The sequence below is a fragment of the Talpa europaea genome (genome assembly GCF_964194135.1).
Source record: "Talpa europaea genome assembly, chromosome: 2".
NCBI lineage: Eukaryota > Metazoa > Chordata > Mammalia > Eulipotyphla > Talpidae > Talpa > Talpa europaea.
The window spans coordinates 92796769-92820466 of NC_140068.1; the positions used below are offsets into that span (position 1 = coordinate 92796769).

General features: G+C 38.7%; 1 protein-coding gene across 2 annotated transcripts in view; it reads right to left on the reverse strand.

Annotated features, from left to right (window-relative positions):
• The window catches only part of ZFAND3 (zinc finger AN1-type containing 3), a gene marked incomplete at both ends in the record, with an annotated part of 297840 nt that overhangs the window by 22973 nt on the left and 251169 nt on the right, over nt 1-23698 (reverse strand). For both annotated transcript variants that reach the window (XM_084256965.1, XM_084256964.1), the window contains one exon: nt 3360-3527. In XM_084256965.1, the coding sequence (XP_084113091.1) occupies nt 3360-3527 (168 nt within the window). The remainder of the gene's footprint in view (nt 1-3359; nt 3528-23698) is intronic.

The window sequence follows — 23698 nt, forward strand, 5'->3', positions numbered from 1 at the left end:
CTTGGCAATTAACAATTCCTATCACCTCTAGCTGTACCCTATGTGAGAAGGCTCAGAACTCGCCTTACAAATTGCTCTTTTGAAGATCAAAGGGAAGCTGAATGTGTCTGTGTGTGCTCTCGATGAGACTGTAATTTAATGGAATTTTTAGAGAAGGCTGGCTGGCAGTGTTTGGATGACAGCCCTGGGGCGGAGGATTCAGGGGAGCTTGGCCACTCTTCCCTTTGGAGCTCGTTCCCCATCTTTAATTGGCACCTCATTAGAAATTAATGAAAATGACATCCTCTGTTCTTCCTGCTCTAGGCATCGAATGCTACAAAAAGGCCCATCACAATTCATAACACATTCAATTTATATAGCAATGGCTCTTAAGCATTATTTATGAGATGTGAATTTCTTGTCAGCAGTTAATAACCTGTACAAGAGTGGAAGGGGAATGGGGGGAAAAAGATGGGTGGGTGGGGGAGGGGAGAAGAAATACATATATATAATTTTATATTTTATATATATACATACATACATGTGTGTGTATACACATATAAAAAGATTTTCTGCAGGGGAGAACTGTTCTGAGATCAAACTACTTTCCTGAGTTTTCACTCTAATCACTAAATAACTATGCACCCATGCCCTCTCTCCCCCCAGCTTTAAACCTTTCAGGGCAGTTAAATGTCTTCTGAACACTCCATGTATTATCAAGGAAATAACTACACAAACACCTTTTTCTAGAGACACCCAAATGGACAGGCAGGAGGAACACAAGAGCTACTTGTCAAGGATAGTCCCAGAGGTGTATGTTCCCATTGCTGTGCTTCACCTTTTAAAATGTGGTAGTTGACTCAGTCATTTTTCTGGGTACATAAGTGTAATACTTTGTTGGCCAAATTGAACTTCCAGCTTTCTCTAGGAAGGCTAAATACGGAGGGACTGCAGAAAGCTTGGGGTTTCCCTCCCCACCAGAAAAATCAAATCTCTCTATAAGTAGGCCCTCAGAATTGAGCACAAGCCAAAGGATTACTTATTAGAGCATTTAAAAAGAATGCAGCAAACCCAACAGGCACTTAGAAACCCAGCCTCCTGTCCAAGAGGTGAAGACACAGCAGGGTAATCTGCACTTACCAGAGACAGTCCACTTGGCCTCGTTTTAGAAGCACATGAAGTCATCTAACATGTATTTCTGAATTTTTTCAGCTAAGTGCTTAAGACCTTTAGAAAATTAGGTGGTTTGCATCAAAGCTGAAGGGTAAACTAAGACACCTGGTTACAACACCTCTGTATCTCTCAGAGCTAAATTGTGAAGTCTCACTGCTTGCCTGGCAAAAAAGGCAGTATTAGCCACTGCCAGAGGCTAGACAGCACATTTGATGGACCAATTGCTTGATCCACTAGGGCAAATCCTGTGTAATACCCGGGATTCAGTTACTTTCAAGAAAGAAACAAGAATGTAAGGGACAGGAAAATCCAATGTTTCTAATTTAGGAAAAACCATAGGCCTGTGTTATAAAAGCAATAGGTAAGATGGTCAGGCAGGCTTCACAACACTGGTAACAGAATGAACCGCTGGGACAGCGTCTCCCCACTCCATCACCCCCGGGTTTTTGTGAAGACCAGAGCAAGAATTTCCACAAAAGAATCTTAAATGTGGGTAAAGCTGGTTGGTCATCAGACCACAAAGTTTCCTTGACTTACCACAGTATTCCTTCAGTATCTCATCAAGAATTTAAAATTACCTAGCTGGGTTGATCAAGACATAGTATAAGATTAAGATTCTGGGCTCACCTGAGCCATGTCACATGTAACAACACAACTAAAATTTGAAAACTCTGCTGACAGCCTTTGCTTACAGCTTGACTCTACCTCTCTTTTTCACATTTTCACACAGCATTTAATAGGATAATTACATGCCATCTAAAAAAATAAGAAGTTGTCTGGTGACCCCTGGGCTTCCCATGCTAGTCCCCAATTCTGGAACTGCATGTATACTCTGATCTTGCTGAATAACACATAGGAATTTCTGCTACAACATGAACAGGAGTTCCAATTTGGTTTTAATGAGAAGCTGGTATTCACTCCTTCCTTTCTCGTTTCCAAAAGGACAGATAATTGAGGGGCAGGAGCAACCAAGGTGAAGGACTTGGAGTAACTGCAACTTTATAACTGCTGAAAGAACTATCTGTCCCAAATGCCAGAATCAGTACTTACAGGATATTATTTATGGCTGTCCCAGAGGTGAAAGGAGGCTACTAAAGCTCATGCCTAAGGACAAAGGATACAGGGGTTCTCAGAAGATAGAGTTAGGTTTCAAATTTTGCCTGATGACAGCCTTGTTTCATAGAACGAGTTTATAATGCTGTGCTTTAAAATCAAGAAATAAAAACAAGAAGAGGAAAACTGTAAGTCAGCCTAAAAATCCCTAGCTACACAATTATGCTCCTACGTGATATGATATATGTGATCAAAGAAAGAGGAAGGGTGGGTCTAAGTTTTGGTCCACTGTGGATAGGCATAAAGTTTTGTTTTTTGTTTTTTTAAAAAAAAAAAATCCCTATGCAGCAATTCCAGGACCTGATATTACACTGGATAATAAGGAACGGTTATTTTAAAGGTATTTTAAGAGTTTAACTGACAGTGAATTACAGTTTAGAGAAAACAATTTTCTAACCAAACTTCAATCTAAAAGTGATAGGAGGCAAGAAATATTTCATTTATTTTACCTACATAAGAAACTCATTCAAAATTAACTTGGTATCGGAATTTTATGGTACATATCCCAGAGTTTCACTAGTTTTGGTTAATTTCTAAATGAAGTCATCAATGAGAAAGACTACGCAGCTGGGAAAAGCTGAAAGCAGTAAGCAGTAACAATGAGACTCTAAAGAAATATGTATATTAGGGCCTCCCTGGTGGCGCAAGAGTTGAGATGCAGCCTATGAGGCTATCCGCAGCCACTGGCACGAGTTCAACTCACCCGCTGCTCCCCTCAGCAGTGTGCTTTGGTCAGTCTGCTTGTTCTGTTCCCCACTCTGTCTCTGGTGAATCCTCTCAACCCCCTCCCCCGCCCCTGGCCTGTACGTCAGCTCTTGTATGCATGGATAGATAAATCTTTAAAAAATAATATATATATATATGTGTGTGTGTGTATTAGTAGCTGGGAGGTGTTTTTGCGTTTCTTTGCAGGTATAAGACAGAATAGGGGGTGTTTAAAAGTAGGAAACCTCTACTCCTGATTTCTTAAGCTCCAAACCTATAATTTACCAGGAGGCATTCAGGAGAAGAATGAATTTCAGCCTCTTAGGAAAACTTTGCAAAGCTATGCCAGGGTATCAGGTCTCCATCATGACCCCGCAGGAGATGCTTACCACAACGGCAAGATCCCAATTCCTGCTGCACCAGCTCCAGCTTGGTTTGGCACTGGAAGCACCGACGTCGACTCTTCTGTTTAGATCGGCTGGTCTCCTCGGACCGTTCAGTATTCTCCAGTAGTCGTGGCCGTTTCACTGGAGAGGCCTCATTCTCAGACTGTGAATCTGACCAAACAACACATATGAGGGTCAGGGTTAGAGCTTGGCTGGGTATGCACATCTGATTAATGCACTGCCAGGCACTCTTCTGACCAGTTATCCTTTCCAGGAACTAGACCCGTGTAAAGAACAGGAGTCAGTTCTAATTGGCCTGGTTTATTCAGCACAAATTATGACAAGCATGTACTTTCAGGATTGGCTTCTAAAAAGCAAGGCCTTAGCTACATGAAGAGGGGTTGGGGTGGAGATGTCAACATATCAGTTCTCAATTATTGTTTTAAAAATGGCTGTCTTCGTGAGAAAACTAAGCTAGAAATGGAATCCTCTGTACCCCTTTCTTTGAGCCCTCACTATTTACTGCTTGAATTGGTTATTTACCTCTTTTTGGACATTTTCTTATCTTCAATTACATTATAATTCTTTAAAGAAGGGAGCATGTCTAATATTTCTTTATATTGCCATCCTTGATTAGTATCATTCCATACCCAAAGCCGGTGTTTGGTAGGTGATCCATTAATCTTCTGTGGTAAGGATATTCTACTAAACACACAAGAATCAGGTTGTATCGGAAATTATTCCAACTTCAGTCATAGTAAAGGAATATGCCCACTTGCTTACAAGTAGGCTATGCCATAGTCTCCACGGGTGGTACAAAGGCAGTCGTATTACAAAGGCAATACAAAGGCAGTCGGTATTACAATTCTAGGGCTCTTGCCAAATTGGCAGGTGAAAGGAGGTATAGTGGGTGACAACTTGTATTTTGTATAATCTTAAAAAAGTAACTAAAATACAATAATGAACTTTGGCTGGCTATAAAGAATTCTTGCCTTCAAAAACAGGGACAGTACCTGGGGAGTTCTGCGCTCCTCAAAGTGTTGCTACTGCTTACTGAGGATATACCTCTTGCCAAAGTTCCAAAGTGGTTTGTGCTAAACCACCTCTGGGAGTCTCCTAAATGATCCTGAAAATAAATTAAGATTTTACCACATCTCCCTCGTCTACTATTACCATACTGGTCTCATCCAACCTACTACTGTAAGAGACTCTTAACTGGTCCCCTGTTCATCCTTTTCCCCCCTTACAATCCTTTTTCCACATAGCAGTCAAGTGATTCTGTCAGAAGTCAAGCTAAAATCATTTCACTTCCCTGCTTAAAACTCTCCAATTGCTTAGTTCCTCAGGGTAAAAATTCAGATACTTCAGTGCTCAAAAGAACCTGCCTGTATTGTCTGACCTCTTCTCAACTCTCTCATCCGATCTCCTGCTATTCACTCTTCCTTTGCTCCAAGGACTACAGTCTCCTTCTTGTCTCCTTCACTTGACTGCTCCCTGTAGAACACTCTTCACCCACACCTACCTGAGATTTTACTTTTTTCGAGACTTTTAAGCCACATTTTCAATGATGTCTCGTCTTTCATGGTCACCCTATTCCTACCATTTCTCCTCTCTTTTGCTGCCTTTTAATCTTCTACGGGAAATAGCTTTTAACATTATTCCCAGAAGCAAGTAAAATCCTAGAGGGTAAGAAGTTTCACCTGTTTGTTCACTGATGTGTCCTCCATGCCTAAAACAAACATATCTGGAATGAATGAATCTTCTAGGCAATCTAGATTTTCTATTTAAAGTGCTTGAGAGAACAGTAACAAACTGTTAGATGTATTTCACTGCAGGCTGGCTGGATCCCTTCCCCCAGCCTCCTTCTGTGTGAGGAAGATGCTATACTTCATATGAGAGCACTCATTGGCCCTGACAGTCATGACGGGAGAGTTTGCCCATAGTCCCCCTATCTGTGCACTGACTTACAGAAGGCATAAGCCATTCTTAGCAATTGTAGACTTCATTCTTCATTTCATTTAGTTGTTGCAGCCCTACATGACATTTCCCCCCAATACAAACCAACTTAACAAGGCCTCTGATGAAAACAATTGAAAGCAAGTTCAGCCTATTTCCCAGCTCTGCCGAGTGAAGCTGTCCAAAACCAGTTGGTGTGATGACTGAGGCAGCCATAGACATGCCATGCCCCCTCCCCTTTTCTCTACAAGTGAAACAAGCAACAATCTAAATGTAAATCATTACAAAGCAGCCAGCCAAAAGGAATTCACCTTGTATAAACCTCGGTGCTCTCCGGGGGGGTCCTTTTTCACAAACCAGCCACATACTATTTGTATTAATAATCCTATTTAGACATACAATTTTTTTCGTAACAACAGGAGAAAATTCTACAGTAAAATTCATAACCAATAAAATGGTGTTTGCTCTGACACAAGGTCCTAAAGCTACAGCATCCTGATAAGAAATCATCTCTAGGGCCTCCCCGGTGGCGCAGCGGTTGAGCGCTGGGTTGCGAAGCTGCTCGCGGCCTCTGCGGCGCCGGTTCGATCCCTGGCTGCTCCCCGGCCACCGGAGGAGGGTCCCGCATGGCGCGCAGACCTCTTCCTGCCGCCCGCTGCTCCCCTCAGCAGTGTACTTCGGTCCTTCTGCCTGCTCTGCTCCCCGCTCTGGCTGTGGTGAATTCTCTCACCCTCCCGTGCTTCTGACTGTACCCAGTGCATGTATAAACAAAACAAACAAAACAAATAAATAAATAAAACATGCCTCTATTAAAAAAAAAAAAAAAAGAAATCATCTCTAATGCCTGAGTATGAGGGGAGTGAGAAAGGTCCACAAAAGAAAGGGAAGCAGCTGAAACTTTTCACTATTGACACTGTTAACATTGAGAGGGCTTTGACATGATGTCGGCACACCCCAATGTAAAAGGGGACCACTCAGATCCTCAACTTACTATTTCATTTATACCACTGGCTGACAGAAGTGAGTGTATATCTAGAAATGCAGAGTTTAGATTCAAAGGTTTTCCCTATAAATATGCCCCCAACTGTCAAACATGCTATCTCTTTGCAAAGCACCCAGCTCCATTTCTAAAACAAATTTTTGATACCAGGAGAGAGACAATTTAATTTCAGTGGGAAATGGTATCCAAAGATATTTTCATAGAAACAAGGGAGTACAATGTGAAGAAAGTATCTTTTAATGTGATCCCAAAGATTGGGAAATGGAATTCATATTTAAAATCATGATCCCAGTGGTTATTACCAAAGTGACTTGGTGAGACTCCCAAGTCAGGAAGTTTATCTAGACTTGACCTCTCTTAATTCCCCACCTAGTCTGACCAGTCAGCATTTAGTAACAAAACTAGGGAATAAGCATGTATGGTCTCATGCTGAGGTTCTCCTTGATCCATTCAACATTACAGATAAACACTATTAATTTACTTGTTCTACTGGGCATAAGGTATGGGACATTATACCTACCAGTAATAGTTCCTGGCTGCACTCCTTTGACATCCTTTAAAAAACCCTACTCAGCCCCAGTCTGTCTTCTAAGAGTCAATGTCTTGGCATCTATGCTTATCTAAGATCAAAGGTATCCACGCACAGAAAGGCTAAGCCACAAAAAGCAGTTCTCAATGGTCCTAAACTAATAGAGAGGAACAAGTCTATCAAAATCTGCTGATTTTTAGACATTAAGAAATCTATAACTTTTAAGTTCTGAAGTATGCTCCCTTAACCTTCACTCAGCTGGTGGTCTCTTAGATAGAAAGGGCTCCTTGGGCCCTCTGAGGTTCACTGCCCGAAGATGGAGTGGAAATAAGCTGCGTAAACTGTTGACCACCTTCCACATGCTGCCCTCCAAGAAGGTGACTGTTCTGTCACTTCTTGGTGAAGCAAACCATTCTTTGGCCTTTTTTCACAAGTCAACTTAGTGTTTTAATTTGAAGCTAATGAAATAAATAGTGGTCTACAGGATTACCATCATGTCTGCATAAGAAATATACATCTCTTTGCTAATTATTAAATGAAATTGTGCCATGGGGGGAGTTGCGTAAAGAAGAGAAACAGATGTCCACGGTAGGGATTCTAATTACATAATAATGAAATAAATAATTCAAGTATTAAATTATAAATTTTGTCAATTTAAAAAGATACCAGAAAGAAAAGATCCAAACCTGATCACACTAAAGGAAACCTCACCTACTGTCCACTGAATTAAACTTCAATTATCTACTTCCCACTCACAGACCTCACTCTTTACTTCAATTTCCTCAACAATGATGGAAAACATCTAAGAATAATCTACTTGCATAATCTGAACTTGAACCACAAGGGTTAAATGTGGGTAGAAAGGTGAACAGAAATAACTCTAAGTGCAGCTTTCACTGTCAGAGGAAAGAGTCCTTGCAAGGAGCATGCTCATTAGCAGCAGGAGGAGCTGTGGTGGCAAAGATAGAAACTGTTCCCACTCTAAGAGTTAAGAGTGACTCTAATTAAGATCCTTCACAAAGGGCCAACAACACACATTTTTTCCAGTATGCTTTTTCTTGACCAAACAATCTAATCTGTATACCCACGAAAGAGCTGCTACACTCTAGTGGCAGGTTCACATTTGGCGTCCTCGCCAGAACCCCAACTCCCTCTGTCTGTGTTCAACAGAGAAAGATACTACATCAGATCTTCTAAGTAAAAGGAAAGTCTGATCAGGATTTATAATGTGATTAAGTGAGAAAGGAAAATCTTAAGAAAGAGCATTTCACCACATATCAGCTTCCCAGCTTTCAAAGTTAACAACTGCTTAATTTATGATAAACAAGTACAGTGATTTTGAAAACAATTTTGTGAAGGAGAAATTCTAATTGTACTCTTTCCTAGTCAAGTGCAGAAAGTAATGATAAAACTTACAATTTAGGAACACAGTTTAACTGGAGTTTGACTGGAGATGGTAAACAGAGCTACTTCTTTTAAAATTCTGTTTTGTCTCTGACAGAAATTCACATTTGTTCCTTACTGTCACTGTTTCTGCCTTTACTACTCATGTTGTCTCCCCCAAATTTCCAAATAAATTGTGTCAGGCCCATCAGAATCAAATCCCATTCCCTCTAAATCTTCCATCCCTGTATAGCTGGCAGTGCCCCTCACCTGAGGCTGCTAACCATGACTGTGGCCTTCTGGCATCTCAGGCAGGCTTGAAGGCCCTTGTACAAGCCAAACACTCACAATTTAGAATAGGCGAGCAGGAGAATCAACCAGCAACAAAGAAGGAAGTCTTCTATTCCCTTCACCCACACCTTCCCTCACTTCTAAGAAAGAAAGATGAATCTGTTTAATCTCAGGCTCCATGACAGCTTTTGAGGTACTCAATCAGTTTTTTTAGAACCTATCACAGTCTCTTGACAGATTGACATTTATGATCCCAACAGACTGTGCAAACATCAGTAAGAGCAGTAATTAATGAACCCTCACACATCACTGCTGTCTCTCTTTTCCCACCATTTAAAAGGAGCTTAAGCTGTTGAAAACCCCTGTCCATGAAAAACACCACACTCTCACTAGAAAAACTGATAAAAGAGATCTTTTTTTAAAATCTCTCTTATACGCACTACTCTCGGTGTTTCTTCTCATGCTTTGCTTCCCATGCAGGGTTTAGATTCTTCCTCCCCTGTCACTTTATGCTATGTGCCATGAAAGGCTTCAGGAGAGAAAACTCCTTCACTACCCATTAAAAATTTTTGTCTACTTTGTCTGAGATTTCCCCCTCCTTTCTTATTTTCCTAATGGGTTTAGAATAATTTGGGGATAACATGCCTGTTAAATGGCTATTGCATGGACAAAGAAAAAAACAATTCAGTCGTTGAAAGAGGGTGATTATTAAATTTTTTTGGAAAATGCCATCATTTTCATTTGATATATGACTGGAAATGAATCTAGTTAGACGTATGTGTAGGATGCCATTTCTTAGATCATAGCTATTTAAAAGGTCAGTTGTTTTCAACCTGCCAAACAGTAGTATTCCTTAAATATTAACCTCATCTCCACAACAACCCCCAGGTTATTTTCTCTGGTTCTCTCCTTTGCTATTAGAGATATCTGAGGGTTGTCTTCTTTATTACAACCTCAAGAATGAAAACAAGCTTCTGATTCTTCATGCCAGCAAGAAATATAAGATTAGGAGACCCAGGGACTATCTTGAGAGTACATTTGAACTTTTGAGGACTCTGCTCAGTATGCTCAAAAGACACAAGAAAAAACAGAAATTTCCTTGGGGAAACTATATTGACATCTGATTCGATCATCATGAAAGCAATGCAGAAGTTGCTTATGTAGGGACTCTGGGGGTTGGATAACAGCTTAAAAGAGCAGCAAAACACTTGGAAATCATAAGTCAAGATAACCTGTACCTTTCAGAAGATGAGTACCCACATGTCCCAAAGGCATGTTTTAAAAATTGGGATCAGATTTCTCATTTTCTCATCATTCATCTTTCCCTCTGATGTCCGCTGGACAAGAAGCCAGAAAGCATGTTTTGGTGGTATCCCTGACACCAGAAAAAAATGACTACGAATTCATCAAAGGATCAAGTGGGAGAAATTAATGGGTTGTGGGGAGAACAGCTCTCCATTATATAAAACAATCTGAAATAAAGTCGTCACAGCAGAGTCCAATAGGTCTCAGGGAAGCGGCTTTTCCTTAACTTCTCTTTCTTCCTAATCTGTAAGCCTTTTATTTCTTTTTCTTGCCTATTGAGCTGCCTAGGCCTTTGAGTATGATGCTAACAAGAGTGATAAACAGGAAAGCAAATCCCTGCATTATTCATACTCTCAGGAGAAAATATTCAGCCTTGACCCAAGTTTTTATTTGAAAAATTTCTAACATATAAAAAAGTTAAAAGAACAGAACAACAAACACCTGCATACATTCCATTCAGGTTAAAAAACTGCTAATGATTGGTCACGTTACCTATCCCCTCAATATTTATACTTTCTCCTCAAACCATCTGACAGTAAGTTGCAAACATCAAATATTTCTTACATACTCAATCTCATAAGGGAATTTTCTTATATGAAAATGTCTACAAAATTTTCACGCCATTGTCAGCTAACAAATTATCTTTATTATTCTGAAAGTCATGTCCAAATTACCTTTATTGTTCTCAAAGTCATGGCCAATGAACTGTTCATTCATGACTTTTTTCCATCTATTTCTTAATAGTATCATTTAAGATGTAAGAAAAGGAATTTTTAATTGTACATTTCCTCTCTTTCACATTCAGAACCAGAAATCAAAACTTCCAGCAAGCACCTACCAAACCCACATGGTTGAAGAGTTGGCACAAATAATGGCAGGTGAAGAAAGGCAACTACTGTGCAATCAGCCCTGTTCCCAACATACCTTAACAACAGGGGGTAGGAGAATATTCTTTTTAACTGCCTCTACTCTATCCCTGCCAAATACTAGACATCAGGATATAGTTTCTTCTGTGTCTTGGCAAGAAATGTAAGCTTAGGTGAACATTAGGAGATGAGTTAGCTACTTGTGTTTTAGCCCATGATTTCTTATAGTCTAATGGCATTCCCTATGAGTAAAGCTGGATCCAGAAAGTCACAAATCACTCTTCCAATTATCTCCTTTCCAATTGCTTCCTGGACCTTTTCTGATTGTCTATCCCCTTCTGGCTGATTTTACATTGTTGCTAATCATGGCTATATAAGACATTTCTTCAGTGTTGAATGGCTCAACTATCTAAAATTATTATTTTAATCTAAGGAAAAATCTCACCAGATTAAAAAACACAGAGCAGGAAGGTTTTGTTTGTAAAAGTAATCACAATCTCATTAAGTACAAGAATTTTCTCAGTTTATTTGATATACTTTATTTAGGCTCTAAAATAATGATCACTTTTGATCAGAGTCATGACAACAGTCAATATTTCATTAATCATTTCTCAAGTGCCTACTGTGTGCCAGGTACTGGATTTTAGAACTATATATGGCAGTGATTACTCCCATCAAGGTCACAATCCAAAAGGGAAAACACACATGTATACAAACAACCCAACAGCAGGATAAGTGGCATACTAATATGTGAACAGAATGCTATGAAAACAAAATACGGAAATGGTAAATCTTGTTAGTGGCGTAAGACTAAGAACTAGAAGAGAGAAAGGTCAGAAAAGGTAACCCCTTAATCTTAAGAATCATATTGCATACATGTAGACACATGGTTTAGCTCATATTTGTTATTACCCACAATCTTTTTTTTGTGAGGCCCACTTTTCACAATACAATTTGCTCTTAAGTTACTGTGCATCCACCACCTTCTCTTTACCAAAAATTGTATGAACTAACAACCATTATAGTCTGGTAAGCAAAGGCACTTGGAAAATACCAGTCTGATGAATTTTTAGTAAAATAAAAGTTGTTTATTTTTCTCCTCCCTCTATGATCCCAAATGGCTAAACTGTTTTTCTGTGGGGGGGTTCATGACCAACATCTCACTAAACTGTCAACAGCAGGCTCAGTTTTTCTTACATTGTATTTCCTTAACATTGGGCTGTCTGCTCAGAAATACACATTTGTTGAATGCCAATTTTTCTCCATCAGAAATCTTCTAAGCTGATTTTCTTTTTCTTATTAAATAATAAAGTTTGAGAAATTATAAGTTCAGATGTAGTTATACATGTAGTATATAACACAAGAGAAATGCTTGTACTCTTCACCCAGTTTTCCAGAATGGTAACAATCTTGAAAAACATTAGGGTCAACCATAATATTGGTATTGATACAGTTAAGCCAGAACACTTCCATCAAAAGGATCCCTAATATCCCCCATTGTTGACTGCCAACCCCTGGCATGTAATAATCTGTTCTTCATTTCTATAATTTTGTGTTTTCAAAAATGTCATGTATATGAACATAAACATGGAATCAAATAGTACGTACCCTTCTGTCCACACTCAAGTTTAAGGACATTTTTCATAGTAGGTGAATATAACCGAAGTGATTCCTTAAGTTAAGCTTCAGTATACATGTTTCTTCTACTATCCAAAAGTACAATGTTCCCATTAGGTATGGTTTGGTAGGTTATTTTTTGGAAATGGTCAAAATTTTTCCATATAAATTAATGCTGATAGCATTCTCTGACCTAAAAAAATAGCCTACCAAATCATATCATATAGGAGTGTTCTGGTTTTGGATATCAGAGGAAACCTGTAATTGCAATAATAAGCACTAACACAAAGCACTTATTCTGCACCGCTTTCTAAATACTTTTACATATATTAACTCAGTTACCACCTGCAACTGAAGGTGACGAAACTGAGTAACAGGTTAAGAGAACCACCAAAGATTATACTATACAACTGACATTTAAACCCAGGCAGTCTGGCCTAGAGTCTTTGATCTTAAACACATCACTACCCTGTCTCTAACTTGTGAGATTTCAAGACTGTGCTCTTGCTCTTGCATGAGGTGCCTACCACAAAGACAAGTTTTTGATCACTTCTTACATGTACAAAGGCCCAGGCTCCTCTAGAATGGGGTAGAGAGGGGTGTTGGGGGCTGATCTTAGGCCAAGTATGGGATGAGACTGGGGGCTAACCTTGTGCCAAGTATGGGAACAAGGGCAAGTATACCTCTCAATTCCATTTAGAATCTTCTTATCCAAATATAATGGTGTAACTTCTCTAAACTATATCTCTGGTGACTACGGTGTGACTTCTCTAAGGTACCGTTCTGTTAAATAATCCTACTTGTCCTCTGCCCTTAGAATATAACTTATAAGATTTACTTCTTTTATAATTTATAAAACTTTTTGCAATTCCATTTTCTTCTCATTCCTACTAACTCTAGAGTTCTGTGGAATGCAGTAATACAATTTATATAAAATCAGCTCTATTTTGTCTCTCATATTAGTAGAAATAGAAAATCTGTCTACAAAAGTTTCTTTACTAGAGCCATAAGGACCAACATGTTGATAGAGGAAGTTCCTCGCTTTGCTGTCAAGAGATGATATAACAGTTAACCAGAGGGACATTACACCCACAGAAACCCAAGGATTGGAGCAAAACTGGAATACCGGTTGGATATTAGAGACCAACAGAAACTGCGACAAAGGAGACATAGAAGGGAGCCACACTTCGATGAGCAGCAGAAAGACGGAGAGAAGAGTCTAGAGGTCACAGTCCAAGACAGGGGATACAGATGGCTGCTGGCTCAGACAAGGGCCCTGGGGAGGGGAGAGCTAAATTTATATAAAGGCACACACCTTGACTGAGGGGAAAAACATGTGGAGGAGATGAACCACCAACGCTGGGCACAGGCAAACAGAACAAAGACAGTGTGCTAGACTGAACTTGACCTCCCTGACTCTAGGGACTATTATTGCCCTTATGAAGAGCAATTGACTGTGCTAAGACTCTAGAGTCTCTAGACTGGATCCCCAGAGAGGAGGGATATCGAAGGTGTCACAAACATAAGTTAGCACCATCCATTCCCCCCATCCCCACGCCTCAAAGCACATTTGCACCAGCAGCTGAACCTCTCCAGGCCCCCCTTCACCCTCTGACTTAGCAATTGCCAAAAGGGTGGTTTCAGTACTACCAAAATCTAGCAAAGGTCAAAAAATTAAATCAAATAAAACCACAGTATTGCTTGTTGGAATAGTAAAAATTGTTCACCTCTCTGTTACTTCTACAGATGTTTTTTAAAAACTATGAAAGTCTAAAGGAGCAAATTGGGCAGACAAAAAGTGTAACACAAGACACTTTAAGGTCCCAAAGGAATATGACATCACAAAGGAGAGAAAAACTCTCCAGAATCCAACTGAAAAGACATGGAAGATTTTATCTCTCTATCAGGTAAGGATTTCAAAATTGCTATAATAAAGAAAATCAGAGCACGGGAAGAAAAAAAAGAAAGGCAAATCAAAGTGATATAAGGGAAGTGAGTAAAGATAATCAAAAGGATACAATTAAATTAAAAGAAACAGCAGATACAAGCACCAGTCCAGCCATTGCAGGGCCTACCTTTTCACCATGGGCCCCCAGTTTCACCCAGGAAGTACATACCACAGTCTGGGCCTTGCAGGGCCTTACTCTATAGCTGGGATCCTCAGCAACCCCCTGGTAAGCACCCCTTACCCATACCTAGCCACCAGCTCCTTGGAAGCATACTCAAGGCCCACTACAGATCTTGCAGGGATTATCTTTTCACCACAGGTCTCTAACTACACCTGGGAAGCGCATCCCATTCAGAGCTCAGCTACCAGAGCCTTAGGAATAAACTTGAGCCTCAGGCTGGGTCACATAGGGCATCCTTCTATATCAGGGATCTTCAGCAATCCTCTGCTCTCCTGGTCACCAGACACAGGACCTGAGTACCAACAATACCTCAGTAGCTGTGTCCACCATCAAGTAAAACAGGCAGAACAGTGGGAGAGAAGGACTCATACACAATATAAGTCCCAACTACAGCAGCGCAAATCCAATGCAAACAATGGAGAGGAAGAAAAATACAAATGTCCAAGCAAGCCCTCAGGAAAATAATATACCACAGAGAGAAAGCAAAACCCCAGAACCAAATCACAACGACATGGAAGAGTGTCATTATGTATTAGACATAGAATTCAAGATGTCTATGATTAAGAAAACTCAAGAATGGGAACAACACAAAGAAATCTTAGAAAAGAGAATACTATGAGAAACACAATCAACATACAGAAGATCAAAACTGAAATGTTAAACAAAAATTCAGGAGAAAGCCATGGAGGCAAAATTAATCAAATGGAAGAACGAATCAGTGATCTTGAAGATGAAAAAGAGGCAAGAAGAAAGATAAAAAAGGAAAGAAAAACAAAGGAAAAAGAATGAAGAAATACTTTAAGAATTGCCTGACACCACAAAGAAAGAAAATGTAAGAATCATAGGAATACTAGAAGGAGAAGAGAAAGAAAAGGAAACTGAGAATCTACTCAGGAAAATAGTGGAGGAGAATTTCCCAAACTTGAAGAAGGAAATGAACATATAAAAATACAAGAAGCAAAAGAACACCTAGCTAGTTAGATGAAAGGAAAATGACAGCAAGTCATATAATAGTAAAACTCCCAAGAGTCCAATACAAGCAGAAAATAATGAAGCTGACGAGGGGAAGAAACAGATAACCTATAAAGGAACACTAATTAGACTAACAGCAGGTCTCTCTAAAGAGTAAGTATGCCAAGAAGATAACGGAATGATCTATCCAAAATACTCTAAGAAAATAAAAAATGCCAAAAAGATAAGGACTTTCTCAAACCAAAAAAAATCTTAGGGAGTTGCATCCCCTAACCTCTCTGTCCTTCTCCACCACCAATAAAAAGACACAAAGCACCTAGCTGGATGAGGAAACAGAATCCAACCTTCTGCTGCCCCCAGGAAACCCACCTAAGTAACAAGGCTGAACATAGAGTGAAAGTAAAGGGATGGAAAACAAGCCTGCAAGCAAACAGCCATACTTAGATCAGACAAAATAAGACTTCTAGCTTAAAAAAGTAACTAGAGACTGGATGAACACTACATAATATCAAGTGAACAGTACAACAGGAAGACATGACATTCATCAATATATACTCATCAAACGAAGGAGCACCACAATATATCAGATAACACTACCTAATTTGGAAACAAACATTGGAGAAAAGACATATGTGGTCAGAGACTTCAATATTCCGTTCTTACCAATGGACAGATCAATGACATATAAAATAAGTATGTACAAAATTGCCCTAAACAAAGACCTAGACCATATGGCTCTAACAGATACAGGGCGTTATACCCAAAAGGCCGAATACACATTTTTGTCAAGTGCCCATGGATCCTTTTTCAAGACTGACCACATACTGAGTCACAAGACAAATATCAACAAATTCACAAAGAAATCATACCAAGTATCTTCTCTGGCCATAAAGATACTAAACTACCAATCAAGTACAGAAAGAAAACAAGGAAATACTTTATTATTTTTTAAAGATTTATTTATTTTTTTATACAAGAACCGTGGTACAGGTTAGAGGCACAGGAGGGTGAGAAGATTCACCAGAGAGCAGGGAGCAGAACAGGTAGATGGACTGAAAGCACTGCTGAGGGGAACAGCGGGAGAGACAGGAGAGGTTTGCCGTGCCATATTGGAATCTCCCTGGCCAGACAGGAATCGAACCTGCACTGCAGAGGCTGCGGACAGCTTCACAGCGCTGTGCTCAACCTTCTGTGCCACTGTGGAGGCCCCAAGAAAATAGTTTAATATGTAGGGACTGAATAATATACTACTGATGACCACTGGGTTAATGAGGAAATCAAAGAAGAAATCAAAAAATACCTCAAGGCAAATACCTCTGAGGACACAATTTTCCAGAATGTATGGGACACCGCAAAAGCACTTGTAAGAGGAAAGTATATAGCAATTAGGTCCAAATTAAGAAACTAGAAAGAGTCCAAACAACAAACCTTGCCTCTCATCTCAGGAACAAGAAAAAGAACCAAAAAATCCAAAGGCCAATAGAAGGAAGGAAATTATGAAAGAGCAGAAATAAATGAAACAAATCAAAAAGTCCAAAAGATCAATTAAACCAAAACCTTGATCTTTGAATAAAAGGACAAACTTTTAGCTAGGCTTTCTAAGAAAAAGAGGGGGGAAAATTCAAGTAAATAGGATCAAAAATGAAAGAGAAGAAATTATAAGACACTGAGGAAAATTCAGAGAAAGTAAGAGATTACTATAAACATTTATATGCAAACAAATTCAACAATCTAGACAAAATGGACAGATTCATAGAATTACACAACCATCCAAGATTGAACAGAGAAATAGAAAACCTGAACACTATGTTAAACAAATCACAAGCAAGGAAATTAAAACAGTAATCAAACACTCCCAAAAAACAAAAGTCCAAGACCAGATGGCTTCATAAGGGAGTTCTACCAAACCTTCAAAGGCGAACTACTACCTATACTGCTCATACTCTTTCAAAAACTCAGGAAACGAATTCTTCCAAACATGTCTTCCAAAATCAAAGACAACACAAGGAAAGAAAACTACAGACCAAGCTCCCTAATGAGCAAACACAAAAATCTTCAACAAAATCTTAGCAAACTGAATCCAAGAATGCATTAAAAAGATTACACCATGACCAGAGAGGATTTATAACACATGGATGATTCGACATCTGAAAATCAATGTAAGGCACTATATCAACAAAAGAAAAACATGTGATCATTATCGGTAGAAGCTGAGAAAGCATTTGGTAAGATTCAGCATCCATTAATGATGATAACCCTTGAGAAATTGGGGATAAATGGAATGTTTCTTAACATAGTAAAAGCTACTACAAACTCACAGCTAATACCATTCTTAATGGTGAATAAACTGGGAACCTTTCAATTACAATCTGATACAAGGCAAGTATTTCCACTCTTACCATTATCATTCAACATAGTGTTAGAAGTCCTAGGTATAGCAATCATGTAAGAGAAAACATAAAAGAAATCCAAATTGGGAAAGAAGAAATAAAGGTATTATTTTCAGGCAACATGATAATACATATAGAGAACCCCAAAGACACCACAGAAAAACTGAAATATTAAACCAGTTCATCAAAACAGGAAGATATAAAATCAGCACACAACAATCATTTGCCATTCTATATACAAATAAAGAATTGGAAGAAGAAATTAAGAAAGTCATTCCATTTATAAACTCTCCAAAATAATAAATACCTGGGAATAAACCCAATGAAGGAGGTGAAGGGCCTTTACAAGGAAAACTGTAAAATACTGTTAAAAGAAATAGAAGACACAAAGAAATGGAAATATATACTCTGCTCATCAATTGGAAGACTCAACATTGTTAAAATGGCGATCCTACCCCAAAATTTGTAGATTCAATACAATCTCAATAAAAATTCCAATGGCATTCATCAAGGAAGTAGAACAAAGATTACTGAAATTCACATGGAATCATAACCCTAAGTAGCCCATGCTCCTCTGACTAAAAAGGGGAAAAATGGAGGTTTCACACTTCTAGACTTCAAACTATACTATAAAGCCATAATAATTAAAACAGCATGGCACTGTAATAAAAACAAAAATATAGATCAACAGAATAAAAAGCCCAGAAATAAAACCACACATTTACAGATAACTAATATATGACACAGGAGCAAAGTATATACACTGGGAAAAGAAAAACCTCTTCAATAAATGGTGCTGGGAAAATTAGATTGTACATGCAAAATAATGAAATTAGACCAGAATCTCACACCATACACAAAAATCAACTCAAAATGGATAAATGACTTGTATGTAAGATCTGAAACCATAAAATACATGGAAGAAAACATAGGCAAAACATTCCATGACATAAACCTCAGAAACATATTTGCAGACTCACCTCCAACAGCAAGGAAAATAAAAAAGGAAATAAACAAGTGGGATTATATCAAACTAAAAAGCTTCTGCACAGCAAAAGAGAAAGTGACCAAAACAAAGGGACCCTACTGAATGGGAGAAAACATTTCAACACCATACATCTGATAAGGGCTATCAAAGAGCTACAATGCACTTGCACACTCAGCAAAAAGAAAACAACCCAATCAAAAAATGAGCAGAAGAGCTAAATAGGCACTTCTCCAAAGAAGATGCAGCTGGCCAACAGATATAGGAAAACACGCTCATCATCATCAGGGAAATGCAAATCAAAACCAAAATGAGATACCACCTCACACCGGTAAAAATGGCCATATCAAAAAACTAGCAAAAAAAACACACCCCACAACAACGGTACTGGCAAGGGTGTGGGGAAAAGAGGAACCCCATTACTCTGTTGACAGGAATGTAGACCTGCCCAGCCCCTATGGAAAGAAATGTGGTGATTCCTCAAAAGACTAAAAATTGGGGCCTCCCTGGTGGCAAAAGGGTTAAGTCACAGCCTCCCTGGTTGCAAAAGAGTTAAGTCACAGTACTATGAAGCTATCTGCAGCCACTGAAGCACAAGTTTGATCCCTGGCCAGGGAGGTGACCCACATGGCACAGCAGACCTCTCCTGTCTCGCCTACTGCTCCCCTCAGCAGTATATTCAGTAGATCTGCCTGTTCTGTTCCCCACTCTGTGTCTGGTGAATCACCTCACCCTCCGCATCTCTGGCCTGCACCAGCTTTTGTATGCATAAATAAATAAATCTGTAAAAAAAAAAGACTAAAAATGGATTTATCTTATGACCCAGCAAAATTCCACTCCTGGTTACCTAAAGAGCACAAAAACACTAATTAGAAAAGGTACTGCACTCCTATGTTTACAACAGCACTATTTATAATAGCCAAGATACAGAAACAACCTAAATGCCCCAGAACAGATGAGTGGAACAAGAAGATGTGTTACCTATACACAATGGAATACTACTCAGTGATCAAAAAAGATAAACTCATGCCATATATGGAACAGAGATGGGACTGGAAAGGATTATTCCAAGTGAAGTGAATAAGAAGTAGAAAAATATTGGATGGTTTCACTTATATGTGGAATCTAGAGAAACCAAACAAAGCATCAGACAAAGACAAACTTAAGACTAACACCTGAAAGCAGACCATAGATCTGAGACACTCAGGAGAGGAGAGGGGAGAGAGTAACAGTGAGGAGGAAAGCACAGTGGAATGTGGTAGAAGACTGTGGGCACTTTGGTGGTGGGAAGACTATGGTGACCACACTTGAGGGGTGAAATTCTGTACTGTGATAAAAATAAAACAAGGAGATGTTTAAAATAAATGAATGAATAAAAATTAATTTATAGATACCAATGGCCTGAAATAAAATTAATGAATAGAAAATGAAGACTTAAATTAGAAAATAAAGATTCAGGATTTTTACATCCTGAACGATGTAAAAACGACGAACGTTTTTACAAGTTCATTAGATGAGTTAAACCCAAACATCATTCCCAAGTTTACCCGAAAAACTATAGCCACAATCCCTGTTTAATAAATATTTACTTAATGGCTGTCATCAGGAAACAAATTCTAGAGTGGTGACCTGTCAACAGACCCTGTCAGAGCAGCAGTACCTTAGTCATTCTTCATCTAGTACTGTGCCCTGGCATTACTTCTGGAATTGTTTTAGCCCTCCATTAGCAAGACCTTGTCCTGTATTACCAACTAAATCATAATACTTTTCCCCATAGATTTTTCAGTTACATTTAACTGACAAATCACCCTCAAAAGACAATCTTTCCTTTTTATAGCTTGCTTGGGTATTTTAGAGCTCAAAAACATAACAATGCATTGATTTTTAAAAATACTACATTTATACCATCAGTAGCACTGTTAAGACAAAAAAGAGAGAGAAGCAATATTAAAAAACCCAAGAGATAGACATTCTTCTCAAAGACCTCATGGCAAAGTCCCCTAATTTCTGCTTCTTACCTACAAATCACAGCCTATGATCGTGAGGGTTCTCAGATTCTTACAGTGCTAAGACTGATGTTGAACTCCTCTGTTCTTTCTTTTCTAGTATTTCTAGAAAGCTAAAATCAGACACTATTTTCATATATCCAAAGAAAGGGAAATTTGGGAGAATCCATGAAATATCTGTATATTTGATTTATTTTCATATAACTGTTTATAACACAGGCAATACTCTTTCCTTAGACTGTTCATTTAGCTGTTAAATTGCCTAAAACTATGAAATAAGTCTTCTACTTACTCTGTAGTTTAATGAAGCTAGAGGTTTTCAAAGTATGCCTTATACAACTATTTTGAGTAGCTGATCAACACATGAAACTACAGCTACTTCTAATTTTGACATAGCTGAGGAGGCCTGGAGGTAATGAACAGGCCAGAAGTCTTCACATAATGTTGTAATCCCATAGTTTGGTTTCCAAAGGAAGAACAATTTGCCCAAGGGTTAACCTAGTCTTTTGGGTTTTTTGCCAGGAAGATAGAAAATAGAAGTCCTTTATGGGAAAACATTGAGCATAGGAATGAAGAAATAAGTAAATAATGAGACACTAATTCAATTTTTCTGGTTTGCTAAAAACATATACAAAGACAAAAAGTCAAATATTTCCATGCAAATCATACTACCCCTAAGAAGCTTAACTGCCCTCAATGTGGGTGTCTTTAATTTTCTAATTGTTTTGCCTGTCTGACTTACAATGCAAGCTTCCAGGGGCAGGAGCAGAACTGACTATATTTAGTACTCTATCGGCGCTTAACACAACAAAAGTAACAATAATGATATGATAATAACAAGAATATCTCTAAAACAGGGGACAAGTTCCTAATGATGGTAATCTTGCAATGAGAGATCATCATCCTGTGGGCTGTGTTCCAGGCTTAATGTAAGGGGAAAAATGTTTGAACATTTATATTTTGCAGTTAAAAAAAAATCAGCTTGAATGCATAACTAAGTAGATGCTAAAATTAAATAACTGATTTGTTTTCGAACTATTTTTGTTTCTATTTTACATCAGCTTATTATTATTATCCTCTATCACTTATAGTTTCTTCCACCCAAAATCCAGTCTTTTGACTAATTATTCCCAAGGCTAGTAATCCTTGGGAATATAAAGGCTTATAAATAATACTTTTGTGATTCATTTTAGATCTTTCTAATATGAACCTAACTGAACATAAATTTAAAACACAATATATAGTCACAAAGAATATCCAGAGAAAGCCTTGTCCTTTTTTTGGTCAGAACGAGTATGTAAGATGTTCCTCATTAGGGGGTTATATCATTGTTGATGTGGGTTCAACCATGTGTGTATAGGGTTGAAGAAAACTGCCTTAAGAAAATGACTTATGGCCTCCCCTGGTGGCGCAGCGATTGAACGCTGGGCTGCGAAGCTGCCTGCAGCCTCTGCAGGCCGATTTGATCCCAGGCCACTGGCGAGGGTCCCACATGGCGTGCAGACCTCTCCTGCCACGCCCGCTGCTCCCCTCAGCAGTGTATTTTGTCAGTCTGCCTGTTCTGTTCCCCGCTCTGGTTCTGGTGAATTCTCTTACCCTCCCATGCTTCTGACTGTACCAAGTGCTTATATAAATAAATAAATAAATCTTTAAAAAAAAAAAAAGAAAAAGAAAATGACTTATGAAGGAAAGGGAAATAACCCCATCTTTAAAATGAGCTACTAGAAAATCAGAGGTAAGGAATTCCATATAAAATTAGTATTATGAAATCATAGATGTCCATTCTATGATCCATACTAAAAAATAACAAATATTATTTTCAATGTTAACTTCCTAATTTTGAAAATTATAAGACAGACAATTCCCTGATTTTAAGTAATATACACAAATTTTTATTGTAAGAGCAATTACCCAAGTGGTTAGGGATACAGATAAAACACACACACACACACACACACACAGAGCAAGGAGTGGAAGGGGGAGGATAGAGAAAAATCAATTTGGCAAAATGTTAACACTGGGGAAATCTGAGTAGGGGGTACCTGAGAATTCTATGCAATTTTCTTGTAAGTTTTCTGTCAGTGTGAAATTAAGTTTAAAAAACAACTCTGGATATTCCAGAGTCCAGACTTGGAGCTGGTTGGCTAGAGTGCCTGTTGAGTTCATTCCCAGAAATGCTGACACTCTTTAGATCTGAGGGAAAGTTTGTGACAGGTTGTAGCCAGTAAGATCAAAGCTCATGTCTCTCCAAGTTTGTAGTGAGCTCAACACTTATCTGTAAGTATACTTTAAAGATTAGTCACAAACTTTTACATGTCAGTCTATACTTCCTCCAAACCTAACAGAACCACTGCAGCAATCACAGCAATTGCTGTTTCAGAAATGATGACCAAGAAGTGATTTTAATCTTCTAGCAGGATGCCAAAGGAAAAGTGGATCTGGACCCTTGTCAGTTAACTATCAGTTAATGCCAAGCTGGAAGACAGACTCTAGTGCAGGTAAGACCTCCTATTCAAATTAGGACTACACAAATCGCTACCGCCACGTGCGACACCCCCCACCCCCCCCACCCCCGCCTCAGTCCAACATCCTTTTAAAAGTCAACATGCATATTCGGCAATGCAGTGACATCTTTGGAGAAGAGTTGTCAACTTTCTCTAGGGAAAAAAAAAGGCTATATCCAGTACAGCATGTCCTCAAATAACATGATTTCTTTATAATGCTGATGAGAAAAAAACAATCCAGGTTGACTTAGAAGAAAAAGACGTTTTTTGAGGATCTGCTTTCCTTATTCAACATTTCTCTTAAAGTCACAAATTCCAAGAACCAATTGATGATTTTAAGTGAGGATTTGTATATTTTCTCAACTATATTTTGGCCTGCATTCAAGGTAGAAATTTCAAAGACTGCTGT